The sequence below is a fragment of the Ochotona princeps genome, chromosome 2 (assembly GCF_030435755.1).
Source record: "Ochotona princeps isolate mOchPri1 chromosome 2, mOchPri1.hap1, whole genome shotgun sequence".
NCBI classification, from domain to species: domain Eukaryota; kingdom Metazoa; phylum Chordata; class Mammalia; order Lagomorpha; family Ochotonidae; genus Ochotona; species Ochotona princeps.
Window position 1 is genome coordinate 10,854,676 of NC_080833.1, and position 22,679 is coordinate 10,877,354.

The following is a 22,679-nucleotide window of genomic DNA, read 5'->3' on the forward strand; positions in this document are numbered from 1 at the left end:
GCTCACCCAGGGGAGTGTGGTTCAGCTCTTCCAGAGAACAGGGGACTGCAGAGGCCACGGGTGGGAGGCAGGGGTGGCTGTCTTCTTCCTCCCCACTCTGGGCCTCCCAAGGCCCCGTGACTCACAGAGGACATTGTTGAGAGCATGAGAAAGCATTGGGAGGAAGCCGCCTGCCATGATGGAACCCCAGCCCGCCGGTCCCCGTGTGACACTGGGAACGCAACTTGGGCTTATGGTGTCCCAGACAGGTCCCGGCCGCGTCATCCGGTGCTCAGCTCACTGCAGAGCACGTGTGTCAGATCCAAGGACAGGGCACAGGCAACCACGGGCACTTCAGACCTCAGGACACGGGCCTCGGGGGCCTGGCTGCTCAGTGTCAGAGGAGTCAGTTTGGATGCCCGACCCCATAGTGGAGCCATTTGGGGAGGAGGGGAGATGCTGGCCCCTGGGAAGGTGGCCAGAGGGAAAGAGGAGGGTTTGGCACAACCCAATCCCAGCCAAGCCTGCCTGGGGACAAGGCAGGGGCACGGTCACCTCTGATGTGCTAGTTATCCTGGCCTGCAGGAGGACAGTGGCTAGGCCTATAGTAGGGGGACTCCGGCCTGACCTTGGCCTCTGCTAGTGGGAATTATTGTTGGTCTTGCCCTTGTGGTGTGGCTGCTGGCCCTGGGGGTGGAGGCTTGTGAGGTGCCCCAGAGGCCCCTGCCATGGCTGCTGTCGTGACCCAGCTGCCCAGCCCCATGCTAAGTGCCTCACACCTGCCCACTGCCGTGCCCATGCCTGACCTGACGAGATGCCAGGGCCCCAGCTGTGTCAAGGAACTGCTGGTTTGTGCAGATGCTGCGACTGGTGGTCACCGACTGGGCTTGGTGCCCGGCTGACCTGCCTCCAGGGTCTGTGACTTTTCCCTGGCCTCGTGTTTCCTTCCCGCCCTGCATGGGACACCAAGATTTTCTGGAAGTTGGCTTGGGGTGGGTGAGACTTGGCACTCCTGAGCCTCGCTTGAGAAGGAGCCGTTTGGGTTCTTGCCGTCATCCTGGCCAAATTGGGGCTCGTTGGGGTTGCCATGGAAATGCCTGAGCCAGGGCTGCCTACGACAGGCCCCTCCTCTGAGAGACAGGTTAGGAGTGGCAGCATGGCCACCTGGAAGTGCCATGACTAGAGAGCCCAGGAGGCCTCTTGCCCAGGGTGTGGCACACCAGGGCCTCAGGAGGGCAGGAGTAGGGGCCTGGGGAATCTTCTGGAGCAAAAAGCCCCAGGCTAGGGCTTGCAAGTCCAGGATTTAGCCCCTACCCTGTCACTGACTTGCTCTGTGACCCTGGGCCTGTCCCATCTGCCCAAGCCTCAAGTTCACCGGCAACTCCAGAAAGAGGCTATGACGGTGGGTGTGGGGCACCTTCCCTGGGCCCCCTTGCCAGGGTGGTTAGAATATTCCAGCAGGGCCAGGCCGGCTTAGGCCATCAGTGCCAGCAGAGGGCAGCACGGGCCTGGGAAAGGGCGTAAGCTCTCTGCCTTCCTCCTGCACCATCACCCTCCGTCTCCTGCCCTTGGACATGGCTGTCGCAGCTACCTAGGCCTGGCCGAGGAACTAGGCCGCAGAGAAGACCTCCTGCCTAGAGTTGTGGACAGCAGCTGGTGGCTATTGGTGCACAGCCCTGCCAACCCCTGCTGACCTGTGTAGGGTGGGCCTGGTGCTGAGGGAGCCAGGTGCAGGCTGGGTGGTACTGCTTAGCTCTCTGTGGCCCAAGGCAGTACCCTGTCCTCTGTTGTCCTCATTTGCTGCAAAGGCAAGAAGCTGGGCACCAGGCTGGCAGCAAACCTGGAAGTGGCTAGGCTCCAAGACCCCAGGCTGAGGCGATGGTCGCATAGGAGGGTGTGGGATGTGGCAGGGACTCTGGGTGAAGGTCGCTTGCCAGGCGTCCACACTCTGGGATTTTCATTCTGGGGCTGAACGTTAGCATCTTGGCACCAGCTTGATTAACTGCACAGTCCCTGTCTCTGTCTCCACAGCTGGGCGCCCTGGTCCACAGTCCTGTCAACTGCCCCCTGCTTGGCTTCTCTGCGGTCAGCACCTCCCTGCCACAGGGCTACCTCTGGGTGAGTAACCCTTCCTGCCCCAGGCCCAGCCTGCAGCGTCTCCCTGGCAAGCTTTGTGCTGGACACTGTGCTCGGAGTGGGAAGCCACAGCCTCCCCCAGGCAGCAGAAAGCCAGGGTGTTGGCAGGAGGCCGTGCCCCTTAGTTAGGGTGCTATGAGGGTAATGAGTGGGGCGGTGACTTGCCTGGGTCCCAGGGTGGAAAGCTCTTGCCCACTTCCTGTGGAGATTCTACCACTTTATGCCCCGCTGAGGTGAGGGGAGGGTTCCTACAAGGCTCACTTGGTTCGAATGAGCCCCTTCCCAACCAGCCCCTGCTCCTCATGTCGCTGTGGTGTAGGTGGTGGCGGCCTCCAGGCCCTGAAGCTCCAGCATCATTATGCCTCGGCCATCCTCTGTCCCTGCTCAATCCCATCTCCAGATACTGGCTTCCCCTTCAGAGATCAGTTCATGTGTCCCTCTGAGTGCTGTGTCCTTCTAGCTCCCCCCGTACCTAGCATGTGGTCTATCCATTCCTCTACTCGCTCATCCACCTACCTGCTATCTTTCCTTTCTTCTTTCCATCCACCATCTATCCATACATATACCCACCCACCCATCCACCTATCTGTCCATCCATCTATCCATCCACGCGCCCACCTATCCATCCATCCACCCACCCACCCACCCACCCACCTATCCATCCTTCCATCCTTCCATCCATCCTTCCATCCATCCATCCATCCATCCATCCACCCACCTATCCATCCATCCACCTATCCACCCACCCACCCACCTATCCATCCACCCACCCACCCATCCATCCTTCCATCCTTCCATCCATCCATCCTTCCATCCATCCATCCATCCATCCACCCACCTATGCATCCACCCACCTATCCATCCATCCACCCACCCACCCACCCACCTATCCATCCTTCCATCCTTCCATCTATCCATCCATCCCTCCATCCACCTATCCATCCATCCATCCATCCATCCATCCATCCATCCATCCATCCATATATCCACCCACCCACCCACCTATCCATCCATCCATCCATCCCCCCACCCACCCACCCACCTATCCATCCTTCCATCCATCCATCCACCTGCCATATGTTGAGTGTGTCCCATGTGCTAGACACCGGAGAAAGGAGTGGCCAATACAGAGAAGGACATTTTAAAGGGACAAAGGAGACATTCACTATAAGATCGAAAGGCACCCTACAGAGGAGGAAATAGGAAGCTGGTGTGTGTTTAGTTTTCATCAGCTGCTTGTCTGATTTCATCTAGACCCTGAGGCTAGCTGGTTGCCATGGCAGCTGGGTATAAGCCACCTTGTGACCGCAGGTTGTGGGTGGGCAGGAGAGGGAATGACCCCTTGCTCTCTAACCCTTGGGGCTGGTAGGAGGTCGGGATGAGGTCCCAGGAAGGGGGGACTGGACCCTGCCTCTGCTTTTGTGTGTCACACCTGATGGTCTGTCTGTCCCTGTTCCCAGGTTGGAGGTGGGCAGGAGGGCGCTGGGGGTCAGGTGGAGATCTTCTCCCTGAACCGGCCCTCACCCCGCACGGTCAAGTCCTTTCCGCTGGCGGCCCCTGTGCTCTGCATGGAGTATATTCCTGAGCCAGAGGAAGAGGAGGCGGAGAGTGGAGAGGAGAGTGGGCCGGCCACTGACCCCTCGGCTGCAGTGCGTCCCACTATCTGCCTCGGGCTCCAGGATGGCAGGTGCAGGCCGGGGGTGGTGGGGGAGGAGGGGAGAGGGTGGGACAGAATGGGGTGGGGCCAGGAGGCGGGGCCATCCCCATTGCCTTGTTTTGGAGCTTTCCAGGTTGGAGGGCGGGCACCGGAGCCAGCCAGGGTGGGCGCCAGAGCCACGGGGGCTGCTTGTGCTGCAGTGGGCCAGTCAGTGAGCTGGGTGGGTGAACTGCTGGCTTTGGTGTTGGTTCAAGTCTCAGTGTTCGCTCTCCTCCACCCCAACTTCCTTGCTGTGTGTCCTCAGACACTGCGTTTTACCTGTCTGAACCTCAGTGTCATCTGCAGAGTGGGGCCAAGGGAGAGTACACAAGACGTGGGCATTCAGAGTGTTCAGTCCACGTAGCTGCTACTGGCTCTTGTTCCCCTGCTAGCTGGGGTATCCTAGGCCAGTAGGTATCTGCCAAGCAGAGGGTCCCCCTCATAGCAAGATGTGCCCAGGGAGGTGACCTCACCAGCAGTGTGGAGGCACGCAGCCAGAGTGGCAGTCCCTGGGGTCCGCGGAAGTGTAGTGGAAGGGACAGTTTCTAAAGACCCAGAGATGCTCCCACCCCCCGTTCCTGAGAGCTCACAGCCCTGGCCAGGCGGGGCCCTGTGCTCTCTGTATCTCTGCATGCTTCTTGCCTGCCCTGGGAGGGGAGGCTGGGACACACTGTGTTTCCTGAGTACCTACTACATGCCTGGACCAGGAGCTTCTCGGCCATTCCTGCACCCTGAGACAGCGGCCCCCACTCTCTCCCAAGGGACCGAGGGAGGAGCAGAAGCCAACACTGCAAGCAGAACCAGTAGAAGCCACCATGAGCCCCATGACATGAATGCCTGGAGAGAGAAGGAGACAGAGACAGAACCTTCTATCCGCTTGTCCACTCCCCAAATGGCTACAAGGCCAGAGCTGGGCCAGTCCGAAACCAGGAGCCAGGAGCTTCTCCCAGGTCTCCCACATGGGTATAGGACCCAAGGCTTTAGGCCATCTCTGCTGCTCTCCCAGACCACAAGCAGGGAGCTGGGTGGGAGTTGGAGCAGCTGGGACACAAACCAGTGCTATAGGTGGCCATTTTACTGGCTATGCCAGGATGCCAGCCCCAAACCATTTTCAAGTTACAATTATGTAACCGCTGTGTAATTCTAGAACATTCTTTTAACTCCAGAAAAAAAGTCCCATAGCTATTGGGCAGTCCTGCTCTCTTCCCCTGCCCTCGGAAGCCATCCACCTGAGCCTTCTGCCTCTGGAGCGGTCCTGGATGTTTCCCACACCCGGGCCTGGCTTCCTAGCACACAGCAGCACACGTTTAGTGTTTTTTTTTTAAAGATTTATTTATTTTTATTACAAAGTCAGATATACAGAGAGGAGAGACAGAGAGGAAGATCTTCCGTCCGATGATTCACTCCCCAAGTGAGCACAATGGCCGGTGCCGTGCCGATGCGAAGCCGGGAACCAGGAACCTCTTCTGGGTCTCCCACATGGGTGCAGGGTCCCAAAGTCTTGGGCCGTCCTCGACTGCTTTCCCAGGCCACAAGCAGGGAGCTGGGTGGGAAGTGGAGCTGCCGGGATTCGAACCGGTGCTCATATGGGATCCCGGGGCATTCAAGCTGCTAGGCTATTGCACCAGGCCCCCACACATTTAGTGTTCATCCACTTCACGTTGGCCAGTTCTTGGCCTCACTTCAGGGCCCTTCTGTGGAAGAAGGTACAGCTGGACTCGAACTTGGCCTGTGTGGCTCTGATAAGTGCTCTCTCCCTGAGGCCTCCTTGTGACAAGGACCAGTTCCTGTAAGGTGGAGCTGGGTCCTGGTCTCCCCACCCCCACCCCCTGTGGGGCAGGAGGGCTGGGGAAGCCGTAGAAGATGCTCTGTGAGTGACAACTGCCCCCACCTTTCTATGCCCACAGCATCCTGCTCTATGGCAGTGTGGACACCGGTACACAGTGCCTGGCGACGTGCCGGAGCCCCGGCCTGCAGCCCGTGCTCTGCCTGCGGCACAGCCCCCTCCACTTGCTGGCTGGCCTGCAGGATGGGACCCTTGCTGCCTACCCTCGGACCAGTGGTGAGGACATGGGCAGGGAATGGGTACTGGGGGGCAGTCCTGGCTGAAGGAGGCAGCCCCAGGAGCTGCTCAGAGACCACCGGAGGGCCTCCTCGCACAGTGGGCCAGGGTGAGGCCTGTATTTGGGTTCAGGTTGTGCCCTGGGCACGGCTTGCATCCTTCAGCAAACAGCTTCTTGTCTTGGAGTCTTGGGCTTGTATTCTGTAAAGTGGGAATCACTGTAGCACCCGCCCCTCCAGGTCCCGGCAGCTTCTACAGCCCTGTGGAAGGCGGCCGAGTGCAAGGCTGGGCATCGTGTCCTTGGTGGGCACGCTTGTCCCATGCCCTGTATGTTTGCTGAGCTTTCGGGGCCTGGGGGCTGTGTCTGGAGGGGCACTGTGCTCCTGGGGTGAACGAGGCACCTAACGAGCCTGCGTTAGCATCATCCTCCGCTCGGCCTTGCAGGCTTATAGCTGCTTTCTGGGCCTGCTGCTGAGGTTAAGGGTGGGGCGCAGCTCGCGCACAGCTCCCCAGACGCTGTGGTCCCTGGCTGCTGACGGCTCTTGCAGCCCCCAGGTGGGGGACGAAGTGCCCCTCTCCTCTACCTCTGGCCTTCCGGGAGCCAGGTGAGCCTGCAGGCCCTGCTGGTGGGCGCGGCTGCTATCCCCCAGTCATCGTACCACAAGCTGCAGTTATAAATGAATGTTTGTACTGAGTGGGTTTTTTTTTTTTTTTTTTTTTGCCACTTGGCACTGTGTTGGTATTTTTAATTAGCTTTTGATAAGACATTTATAATTTTTAATTAAAGGAGGAAGAAGGAGGGGAAAAAGTCACTCTTGCCATCAGACTGAACGTGTGTGTGGATGTCAACATGGGCTCAGGTGCACGGCGCGGCCTTCCCAGCCTCCAAGGCCCCGCCCCCTAGCTCCTGACTTATCATGTAGGGTGCTGGGTTGGGAGGAAGGGGTGCCTAGGCTCTTCACCCCACCTTGGGCAGTGCCTGGTTGGGGCCTTCAGGCACATCTCTGGGCTGTTGGCAGTGACTCCCACCCTGCCCAGGAATCTCTCTGGGTTTGGCGCCCCACTTCCGGTTCTGAAGGGTGTCAGCTGCTTAGGATTGGGGGTCACATGTATGACTTCCTCCCAACTAAAGGCCTCCACAGTGGCCTGTTCCAAGTGAGGCCAAGTGTTGAGGCCTTGGGGGTTGGGACATAGTGCCACCCACTGCGGAGAGCTGCTGGAAGGGGACTGAGCTGGGCCTGGTATGGTCCAGAACCCTGTCCACATAGGAGGGGCCTGGGCTTGTCCTGCAGAGCTGAAGTCATCAGACATGCAGGGGCAGGAGGTGTTCCCACCAGCATCCCTGCCTTCCCGTCTGCCACTGTATGTGTCCTGAGAACCTTCTATGCACCTGCATGCAGTGGCCAGTGAAGCAGAGGGGCTGCTGCCCCCAGGGGGGTGACGGAGGGAGCCAGACTCGGTCATGGGACCAGCAGACAGCTGCAGGTCCTTGGCTGTGCTAGGTCCAAGAGGCAAGGACTGGGTGCATGTGGGGGCCTGGCTCCAGGTACATGATTAGGGCCTGCCCCGGCAGGGCGATCCAGGAGCCAAGAAGAGGAGGCGCAGTGGGGCTAGGCATGTGAAGGGCGGGGGGACAGAGTATTTGCAAAGGGCACGACATGTGCAAAGACCAGGGGGCACAAGAGGGTTGCTCCAGTGGGGACCCCAGAGAGGAGGCTGCTGTGCTGGGCAGAGAGGGGTGGGCACCCAGACGGGCTGGGGACCGACTGGTCAACCAACAGGTGTTGTATACTCAGGTTCTTCCGAGTGAGCTAAGTCACCAGGACAACTCCTATTTTAGTACGGTCTTGCCCTCCTGAGCAGCCCCAGCAGCAGACACGAAGGCCAGTGTCACCCAGGCAAGGGTTGCTTGTCGGGGCTTTGGTCTTGTATGAGTGAGTGTGACAGGAAGTGGAGGAAGGCCCTCTGACTAGCTGTGAGGGCATGGTGCTCCAGGGATGGGCCCCCAAGAGCCAGGCAGGAGGTGGGTCTGGTGGCCACACTCTCCCCAGGAGCCCACTCCCTGACCGTTAGGTTGACGGTGGCCAGGGGAGCCTCTGGGATAGCCCTCCTCTCCCCATCTCCATGGTGTCCTTCAGAGGAGGCCTGGGCAGGAAGTGAGGCTACAGGACCTGCCACATGGGATGAGGGGGTGGGACTGTCCCCACCACTTTTAACCTGGGCCATGTGGCTGGGTTATGTGTGTCTGTGAGCTGCCCCTGACCGGCCCGTGACCTGCCCATGACCTGCCTATGACCTCCTCGTGACCTGCCCATCCCAGCCTCACAGCTGGAGCTCAGAGCTGACCTGGGTCACCTCCAGGCTCCAGTGCCCCTCAGCAGCTGGCTCTGATGCCCCCTGGTGGCACCCATGCAGAACCAGGGGCTTGTGACTAAGCCAGACTATGGTGGAGCAGGTGTCTCCACAGCTGTTACAAGGAATAGGGTTTGACGGAGGCCACACCCAGATGAGACTGGCCTTCTTGGCCTGGCAGAGGCTGCGTGTGATGGCAGGACCAGATCAGAACAGGAGCCCACCCAGGGACTCATCTGTACCCTGAAGGACCTGCATGTACAACCCCTGAAAGTTGGTGTGCAAATTCCCCAGGTGACCAGCCCCGGGGAGCCCCCGACTGCCAGAGCCAGGGGGACGGGGTCCGGCCTGCAGCCAACAGAGAGGGAAAGGAGTCTCTGCTTATCTGCATTCATTCATTTGTTTGTTCATTCATTCACTTGGCAAGGGCGTAAAAAGTGCCTCTGATCGCCAGGCGCTGAGCCAGGTGGCCCTGCCCCTGTGCTGCCCAGTCCTGTGTGTGAGCAAAGCCAGTCCAACTCTTCCACTGTCCCTGGCTGGCCTACGGGCATTGCCAGGGTCTGGGCTGGGACAGGGGGTGTGGATCAGGGTCAGATGGCAGGTGATATCATGGGCAAGGACCTGGGCTGGGGTCACGTATCAGCTGGGTGAGAGTTCCTGGGGCCGGGTGCTTTGCCTCTCCGAACCTCTATTCCATCATCTGTGAAATGGGCATGCAGGCAGCCTCAGCTCCTCCAGTTCTGGAGCAGCCACACGCACTCCTCCTGGGCTGCAGTGACTCCCCAGTAACCTCCCCAGGCAGCGGTTTCCCCTTGGGCCCCTCCCCTCCTCTGCAACTTTCACTTTGTGCCCTGCCTCCTGGGAGGGGTATGCATAGGGCTTTGTCCCTTGCGGGCTGGAGAAGGGCCCATGGCCTCCCAAAGGTGCCCTTTGTCCGCTGAGAGCTGGGCCTGGCCCAAGCCCAGATAGATGGGCTGTCACACAGGGGCAGAGCTGCACGTATGCACGTGTGTCCTGGTGCGTCCTGGCACGTGCACGCCTGTCACAGCCCCTGGAGGAGGAGGCGGAAGGTGGAACTGCCCTGGGAGGCTCCGCCCCCAGCCTGGCTCATTGCAGCTGCGCTTTTTTTTTTCTTTTAAAAGATTTACTTTGTTTTTATTTGAGAGGCAGAGTTACAAAGAGAAGGAGAAAAAGAGAGAGATCTTCTGTCTGCTAGATTCCCTCCCCAAATGGCTACAACAGCTAGTGCTGGGCTAATCTGAAGCTAGGAGCTTCTGCTGGGTCTTCTCTGTGGCTACAGGGCCCAAGGACTAGAGCCATTTTCTGCTGCTTTCCCAGGTCATAAGAGGGAGCTGGGTCAGAATTGGAGCAGAAGGGACTCGAACTGGCACCCACATGGGATGCTGGCACCCGTAGGCAGAGGCTTAGTCTACGACGCCATGGTGCCTGATGGTGTCTGTGTTCATGATCTCAGTTACAGTGCCAGAGAACTGACAGCAACCGTGGGGGACAGTCATCCGTCCTCCAGGTGATGGTCCGGGGAAAACCCAGGTCCACCAAGAGGAAGCTGCTTTTTATTTTTTCTCCTTGAAAATTTATGTATTTATTCATCTGTTGATTGATTGATTTGAAGGGCAGAACAAGAACAAGGGAAAGAGACAGAAATCTTCCAGCCTCTGGTTCACTCCCTGAATGGCTGCTGCAGCGGTCGGGGTTGGACCAGGCTAAAGCCAGAAGCCTGGAACTTCATCCAAGTCTTGTACATGGGTTCGGGGGCTCAAGCACTCGGACCAGCTCTCGTGGCTCTCCCGGGTGCATGAGCAGGGAGCTGGATGGGAAGTGGAGTCCAACTGATGCTCCAGTGTGGGAAGACCAATGTTGCAGGTGGCAGCTTAGCTCTCTGCGCCACAATGCTGGCCGCAAAGGAAGCCTCCCCCTGCCCAGAGCCCCTTGCCCTAACGGCACCAGTGTTGTCCATTTCCTCCTGGCTTACCGTCTGTGCCAGCTATGTGGTCTGACGGCCAGCACTCAGACATCCTTCGCAAGCTCCATGATTCCAGGTAGGCAGGCGACGGTTGCTGAAACTCGCCGGATCTCAGCCACCCCAGTTATTAAAAAGGGGCACTCCAGTTATTAAAAAGAAGTCTCGAGGGTGGTCCCTAGTGAGGATGGGCCCTGCCCTAGGCTGTCTGGGACCTCCTGGGGACCCCGCAGCCTCTGGAGAACTGAAGGTGTACTTGTCTTACCTAGCCTAGAGGTGACGAAAGCTGAGTTCAGGAAAGTGAGAGTCCCCTGGCCATGTTCATGCAGCCAAGGCCTGCCCGGCCCAGCCTGCTTCCCATGTGGGAAGGAACCCGCCTGTGCTGGGGGTGGCTGAGCCAGGGGTGTGCTGATTGTGACTAGGGCAGAAGGGGGCACAAAGGGTCCCTAGTGTGTAGGTGAGAGGAAGAGAAAAGACAGGAAAACCAAGCCAGACCTTGCTCAGGAGTGGGATGGGGGCCGGAGTCTGGTCTAGCGCCGCCCACCGCACCCCAGGTGGCCAGCAGCTCCTGCCCTCTGCCCAGATGACCTCTCCATCTTGGTCCACAGCTGCCTGCCCCCACTCTGGCTCCACCTAGTGGCAGCTCAGGGGCAAGGCAGGATCTGTGTCAGGGCTGCTTGGCAGCCCCTCTGGGACCTGGTGGAGGGATCCAGGCGGGGGCAGGGCAGGGGTCCTCCACGCTCCAGATCCTGTGTCCTATCCCTTCAGGCTGTACCTCAGCCTAGGCTTCCCCAAGTCAGCCTGACACGTCCATCCCCGCCCCTATTCCCGCCTGGCACAGCCTCTGGTGTGACTCAGCACACACTGGGTGCCAGGGTGGATGGTTCTCAGGCGGGCATCAGTGTCCCTTCTGCTTGGGAGCGGTGGTGGTCCTGATGGGGTAAATTGTGGTAAAGTGTTGGAATGGGCGAGAAGGTGGCTAAAAGGTTCGTTCTGGAGGAGCCGTGGTGCCAGGGAGGTCCCCAGCGGGCTCCAGAGGGGGACAGATACTGTCGGGTTCTTTAGTGAGATGGCGGCAGGACCAGGACCATACCCTGCCACCAGGGTGCTGTCTGCCATGTCATGCTGCATCGGGGGCAGGACACAGCACGTGGCCTGACCTGGAGTCGGGGTGAACTGAATCAAGAAGAGTGGAAAGGAGAGCAGACCAGGGAGGGGACCTTCGGGAAGGAGGGAGGGGCCGGTGGTGGGGGAGGGGGAGTGTGAAGGGCGGAGGGAGAGACAGCAGGCAGGCTAGGGGCGGAGGGGAGGTGAGGGTGGGAATGTATGGGGAGTCCCGCAGGGGTCCCCATTGCTGGCCTTGACTCCTCTCATGGACCCCTTACCATCTGTCCTCCTCTGCCCGCAGGAGGGACGCTGTGGGACCTGGAGAGCCCGCCCATGTGCCTGACTGTGGGCCCGGGGCCCATTCGCACCCTGCTTAGCCTGGAGGACGCTGTGTGGGCCAGCTGTGGATCTCGGATCACTGTCTTGGATGCCACCACCCTACAGACTCAGGTACCGTCTTGGCCCGCGGGACCCTCTGCGCACTCCCCCTGCCGGCCCCTCTGTGCCTTTGCCCCAGCCCTGCCTGCTCTTGGCTCCTGGCTGTGTCTAGGGAGCTGCAGAGTTCAGCATCCCAGGTGGGGTCCACTGCTGGCACTGTCAGCTTAGGGCACTGTGTCCGGTGAGGGAATTCCTACCACCTCGCCGTGTGGCACGAGCATCCCTGGGATGGAGAGTAAAGAGTTCCCTTTTTCTGTTGGAACCCATTTGCGGGATAGCCACACCCCTCCTGGTTGATGCCCCGAGGGCGTGCCCCTGTGACGTCATCGCTTTTCATTTTCATTAAGATGTGTTTTGGAGGAGACATTCAGGCCAGGCAGCAGCGAAGCAGAGGGGGCCCAGGCTCTCTATCAGGCTCTGACCTCTGACCTCTGACCTAACATGCATGCCCAGGTCAGCTGTGAGGAGGAGGGTCCTGAGCACCCCTGGGATCCTTGTCCTGGGACTGTTCCCCTAGACTTGCACACACATGGTTCCGCCCAGCCACGGGAGACTCCAGTGTGGATGTGGTATTTTTGTTTGTTTGAAAGGTTTATTTATTTTATTTGAAAGTAGAGTTTCAGAGAAACAGGGAGAGACAGAATGAGAAAAAGAGGGGGATCTTCCATCTGCTGGTTCAACCCCCACATGGCTGCAACAGCCAAACATGGGTCAGTCCAAAGCCAGGAGCTTCATCCGGGTCTCCCACATGGGTGCAGGGACCCAAGCACTTGGGCCATCTTCCACTGCCTTCCCAGGTGCAATAGCAGGGAGCTGGATCAGAAGTGGAGCAGCTGGAGCCATAAGGGATACAGTGTTGCAGGCAGTGGCTTTACCTGCTTTGCCATGACATCAGTCCTTAGGCTGGGTTGTTTAAACCATATGCAGGTAGAGGCCGCTCCAGGGTCCTGCCTTGCCACCTTGCAAACACTGCCCGTGTCTCCAACACTATATCCACCCCCTGCCCACCGTCCTGCCACCCCGGGTGGAAGTCCTTAGCTTGTCCTGTTTGCCCCTGGCTGACAGCATCACCCACCCACCTTGCATACCCCACCCCACCACTAGTCTGTCCTGGCCTGCCACCTCAAGACTCGGGCGTGGCTCTCTGAATGGTCACAGGTGGTGTCCGCCATCTCCGGTTTGTCTGGACTGTGAGTTTGGAGGCTCAGGGCATTGCCTGGTGTGTGACTGTGTCGGGGTGAGCTGGCCCCCTAATAGTGCTTCTTCCTGTGCGGTGGTCTTCGCTTGCCCCCGGGACCCGTCTCGTAGGAACCAAGTGGGAGCTGCAAGGACAGACCTCGGTTGTCCGCCCATAGCTGATCAGGGCAGATGCCCCGAGGGCATGGCCTTCCTCTGACCAGCGGGGAAACCAAGGGACAGGCAGCTGTGTGCCACAGCCAGCCTGTGCAGCTTCCTGCCTCTGTCTCACTGGAGCCCAGAGGTGCAGTCTTGGGGAGCCACAGCCTGCTCTGTTTGTAGGTCCACCACTTCCAGGTGGCCTGCCTTGGGCCTGTGCCTGTGAGAGGCCCTTGTCTGCATGTGAGGAAGAAGAGGCCCCGGTCTGGGTCCTTGAGCTCGCTGTGCCCCTCCGAGTTCTACAGAGGGGCGGGACCAAGCATGGGTGTGTATGCATGTTTGCATACGGATGTGTAGGACTCCTCCATGGCCTGTGGGGTGCATCCTGCTAAGCTGAAAAGTCCTGGAATAAACCTGGCCTCCTGTACCTCGTGGCTCAGCCGCACACACACCGTGGTGCCGTGGTGGGGAGGTGTTCGCGCCATATGCCATGGATGCTGGCTTGCTGGCCTTCACAGGGGGCTGAATCCCAAATGTGGACCACGCTTTGCACTGAGCCCTGGGTGCTATGTGGTCTGAGTGCCTATGGTGCGAAGTCTGCTTGGAAAGTCGGCAGTCTCAAGACACCAAGAGCTGGTGACCCAGAATTACTCCTGGCCCCGCCCCCAGGCAGACGGGCGGACAGAGCAGGTACTGCCTTCTGGCTGCCTGGCTCTCTTCAGGCCTGCAGCAGCTGGCACGGAGTCAGCCCCACCAGGAGGGTCAGCTCCTCCCCAGAAGGCCTGGCTCCTCCAGACACCTGCACTAGTGGCCTCCTCCGAGCTGACTGAGTCGTCCTGAGGCCCGGCAGTGAGCACTTGTGACCGCCCCGTCCCTGGGGCCCGGCTAGGGTAGGCTGTAGGGGCAGCGCAGGGAGTCACCCCAGGGTCCCCATGTCTGTGTCCTCTTTCTTCTGTGAAGAGCTGGTGCAAAGAGGGGGTCCTTAGAGATGTTGGAGCCAGACTCCCACCCAAGGTCCTGGCTCGCTTTGGGAGGCTTCCCTGATGCTTCCCCAACCTTTCCCTAGTATTTCCCGCTAAGAGCCTCTCACCTTGGCCTCATGGGTGGGCAGTGGGGGATGGCTGAACCAGGAGAGCGGCTTTCCCAGGTCCTGCAGGGCCCTGACCTGCCTGGGTCTCAAGCTGTTTGCCAACAAGGCTGTCAGTTGGTCTGTCCCCTGCAGCTCCTGCTCAGAGCATGTTATACGTGGGTGACTCAATCTGGGCCAGGCAGGCTGAGCAAAGGCATTGGGTCTGCAGCCCCAGGCCCCACACTTGTGGGATGGGGCTAGGAGACCCAGCCCTGCCCTTGACCCCAGGGAGGTTCTTCCTAGGAACTGGTCTGAAGGTCAGAGAACCCACAGAGAGCCCTTAGGGTGGGGATGTGAGCAGCAGGGCCCTGGGACACAGCAGGAAAGCTGGACACACCTGGCTCCTTGGTAGGAGCCCCGGAAACTTCAGAGGTGGGGAGAAGGGGAGGTAAAGGCAGCCGCCCCCACCCTTATCCTGGCCATGTACCCTTGGAGGTTTGTGAGTAGCCTGTTTGGCTACAACCTCGGACAAGTGACTGAACCTTCCTGGGGCGCGGTTACAGCACCTGTAGATTGGGGTGCTGAGGGGACCGTGGACAGCTCCCAGGAGGCGTTCATGGGAGTGCCTGGCTGCTGTGTAGCTGTTGTGCCTTGGGTGTGATTAGGGTACCAGGGACTTGGTTCCCTCCTCGCGGGCCCCCAGAAGCTTCACCAGAAGCCAGACTTCCTCCCGCCCCAGCGATCCTGGGCCTGCAGGGCAGATGGGCAGAACGAAGGACAGAATCTAGATCAGCCTGCCTGGCCCTCACTCACTTCTGTCCCTTGCCAACCAGCCACAGTGCAGCCCTGGCCACAGCCATGGGGCCCCAGCAGCTACCAGTCTCAGTGTGGGTATTTGATGATTTAAGAAGCGTTCTGGATAGGCTGCTCTTGAGACGAGGACGGGGACCGATACGGCTCTGCACACTTGTGGGGGAGGGGGAGGCAGGAAGCCCATGCCCGTAGCCGCTGCCAGGGAAACGGCAAAGTTTCTGTGTGCAACACAGCGCGGGTAGCTCGCCCTCAGTACACACTCTGCGCCTAACAAGGTGAGTGCCATGCATATTTAATGGAGTCACGCTCCTGCTCCTACTCTGGGAGAGAGCATGCTGCTGCCCGCTGTAGTGCTGGGGCTCCGGAAGTGGCTGTGTTGGCTGCCGCTAATGACTGTCCGACCCACACCTGGGCTGGCTGGCTCCACACTTGCCTTGGTGCTCCCACACAGTCCCGCGAGGCCCAGAGGAGCTTGTTGGACACGGGGCTACTGTTGCTCACTTGTTCCCTGACCGTGGCATTGTGAACATGCCCCGGACTCTGCACCTGCAGGGCTGTGCCTCCTGCATTCCCCAGGAACAGAGCTGCTGCCTGCTGGGAACAGCTCCCTGCAGGGTGGGACAGGGATTCTGGACCCAGAGCCATCCACTGCGCTGGGCCCGGAGACGTGGGGGTGTGCAGTTGGCTGTGGCTGTGGCTAGTGTGGTCCACAGGGAAGCCCTCCAGGGTTAATCCAGGGATTGTGTTCACTCTAAGGAGCCTTTTTCCAATTTCTCCCTCCCTGGGAGGTGATAATAATCCACCCACATCGAGTGTTTCATTGGAGGAGGCATGGGTTTAAGCCCTTGCACTTGGGTAGACTTGTTTAATGCCCAAGTTACCCTGTGGAAGAGTAAGACTGTTCTTACACTTTACAAATGAAGGTCCAGGGAGAGCAAGTTCCCCAGAGGTCACACAGCTGGACAGAGGCAGCCCGAGTTTGGAGCTCCGGGCTGGCTGCCCCAGCAGGCAGGAGGCGCAGCCTCTGTTTCCTCTGTCTCCTTGGAGGGGACTGGAGAGTTCCTGGTTGCTTACCACCCGATTTTCCCACTCACATGGCTTCCAGGCTGGGGATGACCTTCATGCATCTTGGTTTCCCTGTGTGTAGACCACGGGGACCACAAAGCTAGTACCCCTTAGCCAGTCATCGTGGTGGGCAGGTGGATGGGCGTGCTCCAGGGCGGTCAGCGTACAGTGCCCGAGTCGGGAGATGGGAGTCCTGTCTGGAGCCTCCACCCGGTGCAGTGAGACAAGCCTGAGTCTGGGGGCACCCAGGGAGAGGAGGAGGGGCAGTGGGTGGAGGAAAGCAGGAGGGGCCAAGCCCAGGCTGTGTGTACCACCTCCTCCTGGGGCCAGGGCCTCTCAGCTGGTGCTGTCTCCCCACAGCAGGTCCCCAGAGGTCCCACTTGGCCCGATACCATCCCCTGCCCAGCTGGTCCCTGCTCAGTCGGGCACCCCGACCTTGCTCATCCCATTGCCTGCGGAGCTGGTGCCCGGGTCTGGCTTGCGTTTTCACGCCCACCAATTGCTTGCTCAGCTCCTTGATCCCGGTGGAGGCAGAAGCAAGGCTGTTAAATAATCATGTCGCTCACCAGGGCCTGTGTCAACACGGCATCCTCCGTGTTCATTATCTAGATCGCCACCTTCAAAGTCTAATCCAGTCGTCTGGAGTTCATTTTCACCGATCGCTGGAGGGAGAAGCCGCTGCGGGATGATTGTTGCATCTTAATTTAGAAAAAACGGATGGGGGCGGGCTGACAGGAGGCCCGCTGCGCACGGGGTATGAGCGGCCCATTTCAGGGGGCCAGGCAAAGCTGCTGCCCGACCCCCTGGTGTTTGGGAGGGTTAGGAGTACAGCAGGGCGGGGCAGTGGAGACCCCGCCAGGCTGTGCCCATGCCTTGCCTGATTGGATCCCTGCAGTGCCAGGCTAGATCTGCTTGGGCCCATTTCACAGGTGAGGAGGTGGGCCAGGAGCCTTGCAGTCTGCAGCTGTGCTGGGCCCTGAGTTCTCCCTTGGGATTCGCCGGGCTCCATCTACCTCCAGGCCTTTACCTCTGTCCTTGCGTCTTGTCTGTTCCTTCTCCCTCATTCCTCTTAAGCCAGAGCTTAACCCCTTCAACATTGCTCCCACTCTTACGGCATTGGCCAGTGTATCACCATCAAGGCACTAACCGCTTTCTGCAGGTGGCCCGTCTGGACTACTCGTGGGCAAACCTGAGTGGGGTGGGTGCCCTGTCCTGCCTCACGTGCCTCTGTGCCCCAGGTGGCTGGGCATGGTGCGGCCTCACGCTAGTTCTGGGGGTGGATGTGAGTTCTTCCCGGGTCAAAAGGTTGAAAATATGGGCTAGGGGAGGCCTGGGAGCTCTGGGCCAACTGGGGACAAGTCCAGGAAGTCTTATGTCTTTGAGGATGTGGGACAGGGAGACCACACCAGGAGCAGAGAGGAAGGGCTTGTGAGGATCTCTTGGCCAGCAGAGATGGTCTTGTCTCAAGGTGGGGAGCCCTACAAGGCACAGGGGTATTGAGGCAGGGCCCAGACCCACCTCTGAGAGTCCACCCTGACCTGGAGGCGTTTGCGAAGCAGCCCTTTCCTCCAGGGCTCAGCCTCCATCCAGACCCTGTCAAGCCTCCCTGCTGGGCTTGCAGGAGCTCAGCCCCTGGAATGGAGCGCTCAGCCCTGCCGCAAAGTGTGGAGCTGGGGGTGGGGTGGTGGGGTGGGGGGCTCCCTCCTGGCTGCAGCTCCTCTTCCATTAGATCCTGGCTCCCACATTGTCAGAGAAAGCTGTCCAGGCCACCTTGGCTCCCCCCCATTCATTGAGTCCCATCCCTCCCTGCCTCCCCACCCCCCCCCGTCCCATCCCCTGTGACCCGTGGTTGTAGCTCATGTTGCAGCTTCACTGGCACCTTGGGGACCGTTCATGGGACAGATAAGAATTAGCCAGACTATAGCTCTGTAAGGTAGGGCAGGGGTGAGTCTACTTGGCTTCCCTTGTGCTGGCATATCTCGCATGTGAGCCTAGCCCTGACGCCCAGCAGGTGCCCTGGCAGGGGTCGCTGAGGTCAAAAGGGCAGCCCCCTGGGCAACGGGCTGCATATGTGCTGTTTTCTGTCCGTGTGGAGCCAGGGAGGTTGGGCAGGGGGCCCTGCGGGGCACCTGGCTGGAGGCTTGGTTGCAACCTTGGAGCATGAAGATGCTGACTGTGCACCTGCTGACGACAGCCCCGCCCTGGGTCCTGTTCCAGCGCCGCCCACCGGTGCCTTCCATGGGCTGCCGAGATGGGACTGGTGTTTCCTGTCAGTGAGAACAACGTGAAAGAAACTTCTGGGCACCCACAGCCCCTCGATTTCCCCCTGCCCACCCCCACGCAAACCCACCCTCCCCAGCCTCAATTTTCACATTTAGTGCCCAAACTCAGTTTGCATGTATTAGCTGTTGTAAATCTATCATAACAGTGTGACACGGCATGAATAATGCATCACAGGGCTGTATTAGTTTTCTGTCTCTTGTCTTATTTATGACATGAAACGGGTGGGAATTTGCAAAAGCAGAGTCCCAGTGCAGGGTTTCCTGGGTAATGGTATGTAAATTGGCAGGAGGGTGGCGAAGAGTCTGCGAGCTCTGGGCTGTGTTGGGGGCAGGGTCAGGAGGGCCTTGTCCTGCAGAGTCAGCTCCTTGTGGCCCTGTTGTCTTTGTCCCCGCCCCCGATACGCGTGCGTGGTTGCTGTGGTCTTCCTGTTGTTGTCCAGCTGTCGTTTAAAATTAAAAGTTGCCAAGTAAAACTCATCAGTCTTCTAAAAAGTCAAAATCAAATCAAATCAAAGTTCAAATCTATTTTAGATTCATCTATTTGAAAAGCAGGAAGAAAGAGAGAGAGAGAGATTCCATCTCCTGGTTCATTCCCCAAAAGCACTTAACAGCCAGGCTGAGCCAGGTCTCTCAGGGTGGCAGGGACTCAAACACTTGGTCATCTCCAACCACCTCTGATGCATTATCAGGGAACCGGATTGGAAGCAGAGGAGCCAGACACAAACTGGCAAGCCACTAGAGATTGCTGGTGTGCCGAGTGGCAGCCTAGCCCTCTGTGTCCCAGTGCCCGCCAAAGCAGGGAGGACTGAGGTCAGGTGAGTGGAAGAACTGTGTTCTAGAACCCCATGTGTCCTGCTGTCAGGGTCCCTGGAGCCTTTCGCACCTGCTCATCCCGCCTCCATTACTGTCTCCTCTGGGCCCTGCTGATGGGGTCTGGGAGAAGACAGATGCCCAAGGGGCACCTGTTCAGCTCTTTGGGAACTTGACCAGGAGCAAGCAGAGATCTGGACGTGGAAGTGCTTGATGCCAGGCCAGGGCTGGGGGCTTGAACGTGGCAGCTGAGAGCTTCTCCTGAGGGCCGGACCCTTGGAGGAGCCACAGAGCACCTTGCGGGGTGCCCGTGTGAGACCATCTGTGCAGAGGCATTAGGCCCAGGCCTGGGGCTTGGTGCTGTCCCAGTCACCTGTAAGCCGGGCAGCTGAGCTGAGTCGGGCATCAGGGTACCTCTCCAAAGAGGGGGAGGCAGTGAGCAGGGCACTGCACAGTGTCCCTGCAGCCCTGTGCCCCTAGGCCTGGTGGGCATGGACGATGCCCCGTGAGGTTTGCTCCAAGACCCACTGAGACTGAAGAAGGGGAGGGGGCAAGTCCCTCCTGCGGCAGCCCAGCAGGTCCGTATTCATTGAGCTCCTGCTGTGTGTAGCCGGCTGCCACCAAGAACCCTGTTGTGGTGCTTTCTTTGTGGATGCTAGCTGTACACACAGCAGTAACCCCACCTGCTCCTGCATGCATGCTCTGTCGGACCCACAGGCACATGCATTCTTTGCTCTCTCCTTTTTTTTTAAGATTTATTTAATTTTTATTGGAAAGTCAGATATACAGAAAGGAGGAGAGACAGAGAGGAAGATCTTCCATTCGATGGTTCACTCCCCAAGCGGCTGCAATGGCAGGAGCTGCGCCGATCCGAAGCCGGGAACCAGGAACCTCTTCCAGGTCTCCCATGTGGGTGCAGGGTCCCAAAGCATTGGGCCGTCCTCGAATGCTTTCCCAGGCCACAAGCAGGGAGCTGGATGGGAAATGGGGCTGCCGGGATTGGAACCGGTGCCTACCGATATGAGATCCTGGCACATGCAAGGCAAGGACTTTAGCCACTAGGCTATTGCGCCGGGCCCCTTTCCTCTTGTTTGATCTCTGTCCATCTGCCTATCTCTCTTGCTTTTTTCGGGGGTGGGGGAATCTCTCGCCATTCTCACGGATGGCTTGGGCATTCTCTTACGGTTGATCTTACTTCCCGTCTCTGAGTTGATTTCCCTTGGTGTTGCCCACTCTGTACACATCCTACTCCTTCCCGGCCTTTCCAAGCCCCTCGGGCCCAGGGACAGGGCCCCAGGAGTGGCCGCCACATTCATTGACCCGTCCCCTTTGCAGGCTGGGTGGGAACCGGCCCCAGAAGTGCCTCTTGCCATCTTCACGACAACCTTATTATTACCCCCATTTCAAAGGAGAGGAAACTGAGGCAGGAAGTAGCAGCGTCAGAGCACTTCTCTGAAGTACCAGGTGATGAATGAGATTAATCGGGCCAGTGAACACCGCTTGGCAGAGGAGTCCCTCGGATCTGCTCATTCCCCGATGCTTCCTACACAGGTCACCACCCTGCTGTGCCCGTGTCTGTGCCCCCGGTGTGGGAAGACACCTGCCCCCTTCTTAACCTGCCTGTTGAGTCCTCTGATCCCCTCCATGGAGGAAGGGGCAAGGGTGGGCAGCTGGCAGCCCCCTCACGCCACTCAACCCCGGCTCTCAGACAGCACATGCACGGCTCACAGTCAAGGTGTCTGGCAGCCCCAGGCGGCCCAGCCCTCCCTCCACAGGTGTGGATGCTGGAGAGGAAACGCTAGGCTGGCTCTGCTAATTGAGGAAAACAAAAGGAAATTAAAGGACCTCTACGGGGAGAATATCAATAGCCCGTGCTCTAAGATGCTCTTCAGGTGTCACTTCCTCCGGAACAGGCGCTCGGGGCCAAAGCGCTGGCACTGGGGTGGGCGTTCGGTGCTGTCATGGGGTCGTTCCTCGGGATGCCGCATCCTATATCGGAGTGCCTGCTTCCAGTCCCGGCCACTCAGTTCCCCATCCAGCTTCCTGCGATGCTCACCCTGGGAGGGGCCCCTGCCGCCCATGTGGGAGACCTGGAGCAGGGAGTCTCCTATGGGACAGGACTGGCCTCACTCCCACCTCACAAATGAGTCCTGGACCGGCCCATGGGCCAGAGGGGACTACGGCACTGTTTTCCATTCACCATTCCTTGGCCTTGACTGACCAAGCCCTGTAGGCAGGCGTGTCGGGGCGTCCGCCAGAGCCACGGAGAGGTGTCTGTCTGTGGCTGGAGGCAGGATGTGTGTGCTAGTGTCTGATCAGGGTGACCGACTGTCCGTGTTAACCGAGGACTTTGGTGCTATGGACAGAACTGGGCACAGTGGGGCCCGTTGCTCACTGCCCTAGTTCCTGAGCAGTTCAGACGTGGCTCAGCCACCAATCAGCTTCCTTGCCTGTGAGGTGTTGGTAAAACAGAAAGGTTAGGGGTGGTTATGCTAGTGACCTTTATTCCACCTCCACCCCTCCCCGGTGCAGCAGCCTGGAGCAGGGGGAGAACTCTCTGCTCACTATCCCTCCCCATCCCAACCCCTTGCTGGTGGCGCGGCCCTGCCCAGGTCAGTTCTTGAAGCTCCAGTGTCCTGCCCCTGGATGAGGATGGAGTACGGTGCCCACCTCCCTGGCCGCTGTGGGTGGGCAGAGTTGGTGTGGCACTGACTGGAGCTCAGGGGTGACTCCTGGGCCCACGGCCGTGGTGCCAGGGCTAGCTCGTGCGTGGTGGTGGGGCCAGGTTCAAGTGGCAAGAGCCCCTTCACGTTCTCATTCTGCTAGGGTGCTGAGACCTTCGGAGGAGGGCCCACAAGCCTGGCACGTATGGGTGAGGCTCATGCCTACTCAGCCCTTGCCCAGCTGGGCCCCCTGGGTCCATTCCCTCTCCTTTTAGAGTGCCTGTGGAGGTGAAGTGCCCAGTGGGGCCTGGGAAGGGGTAGCACCCAGGCAATACCCTGCCAGCCGTGCTAGCCCCCTCTGTGCCCTAGGCCCGCTGCCTGGCTCCTTGGCCTGCTCCCAGCTCTGATGACCTAGTGCTGAGCTGCTTGTCCTGGGAACTGATGGCAGCCCTGCATGGCAGTGTTACCTGGAGGCACACGAATACCGTACAGGTGGAGGCTGGGCTGTGTCAGCACTGCTGGGAGCTGGATCACCCACCTGGAGCCGGCAGCCCTGGGAGGCGGGGTGTCTGCAGCAGGGTGGCCGTGAGGCAGTGGGGGTAGGTGCTGTCAGTGGGGGTGGGCCGGACACCCAGCTCACTCCCAGCGGCCCAGCTGCAGCAGGCATGCCTGGGGAGCTCAGGCCTTTCAGCCCGTGCTCAGCAGGTTCTCCCATCTCTGTGGATGGGTGAGGCAGGAGACAGGGTCCGCTTGACAGAGAGGAACTGGAGCTCACAGTCCCCCGCCCTCCCAGCCAACTATTTAAAAATGCAGTTCACTTTGCCCTTTGCTCCACTACTTACTGTGAAAGATTTCAAACTGCAGGAAAGTTGAAAGGAAATACTGTGAACC

The 22,679-nt window shown here is 59.2% G+C and overlaps 1 protein-coding gene across 3 annotated transcripts in view; it reads left to right on the forward strand.

Moving 5' to 3' along the window:
* ARHGEF10L (Rho guanine nucleotide exchange factor 10 like) overlaps positions 1–22,679 on the forward strand; it is a 121,334-nt gene that overhangs the window by 86,023 nt on the left and 12,632 nt on the right. For all 3 annotated transcript variants that reach the window (XM_058675883.1, XM_058675890.1, XM_058675892.1), the window contains 4 exons: positions 2,011–2,097; positions 3,576–3,802; positions 5,719–5,873; positions 11,615–11,763. In XM_058675883.1, the coding sequence (XP_058531866.1) occupies positions 2,011–2,097; positions 3,576–3,802; positions 5,719–5,873; positions 11,615–11,763 (618 nt within the window). The remainder of the gene's footprint in view (positions 1–2,010; positions 2,098–3,575; positions 3,803–5,718; positions 5,874–11,614; positions 11,764–22,679) is intronic.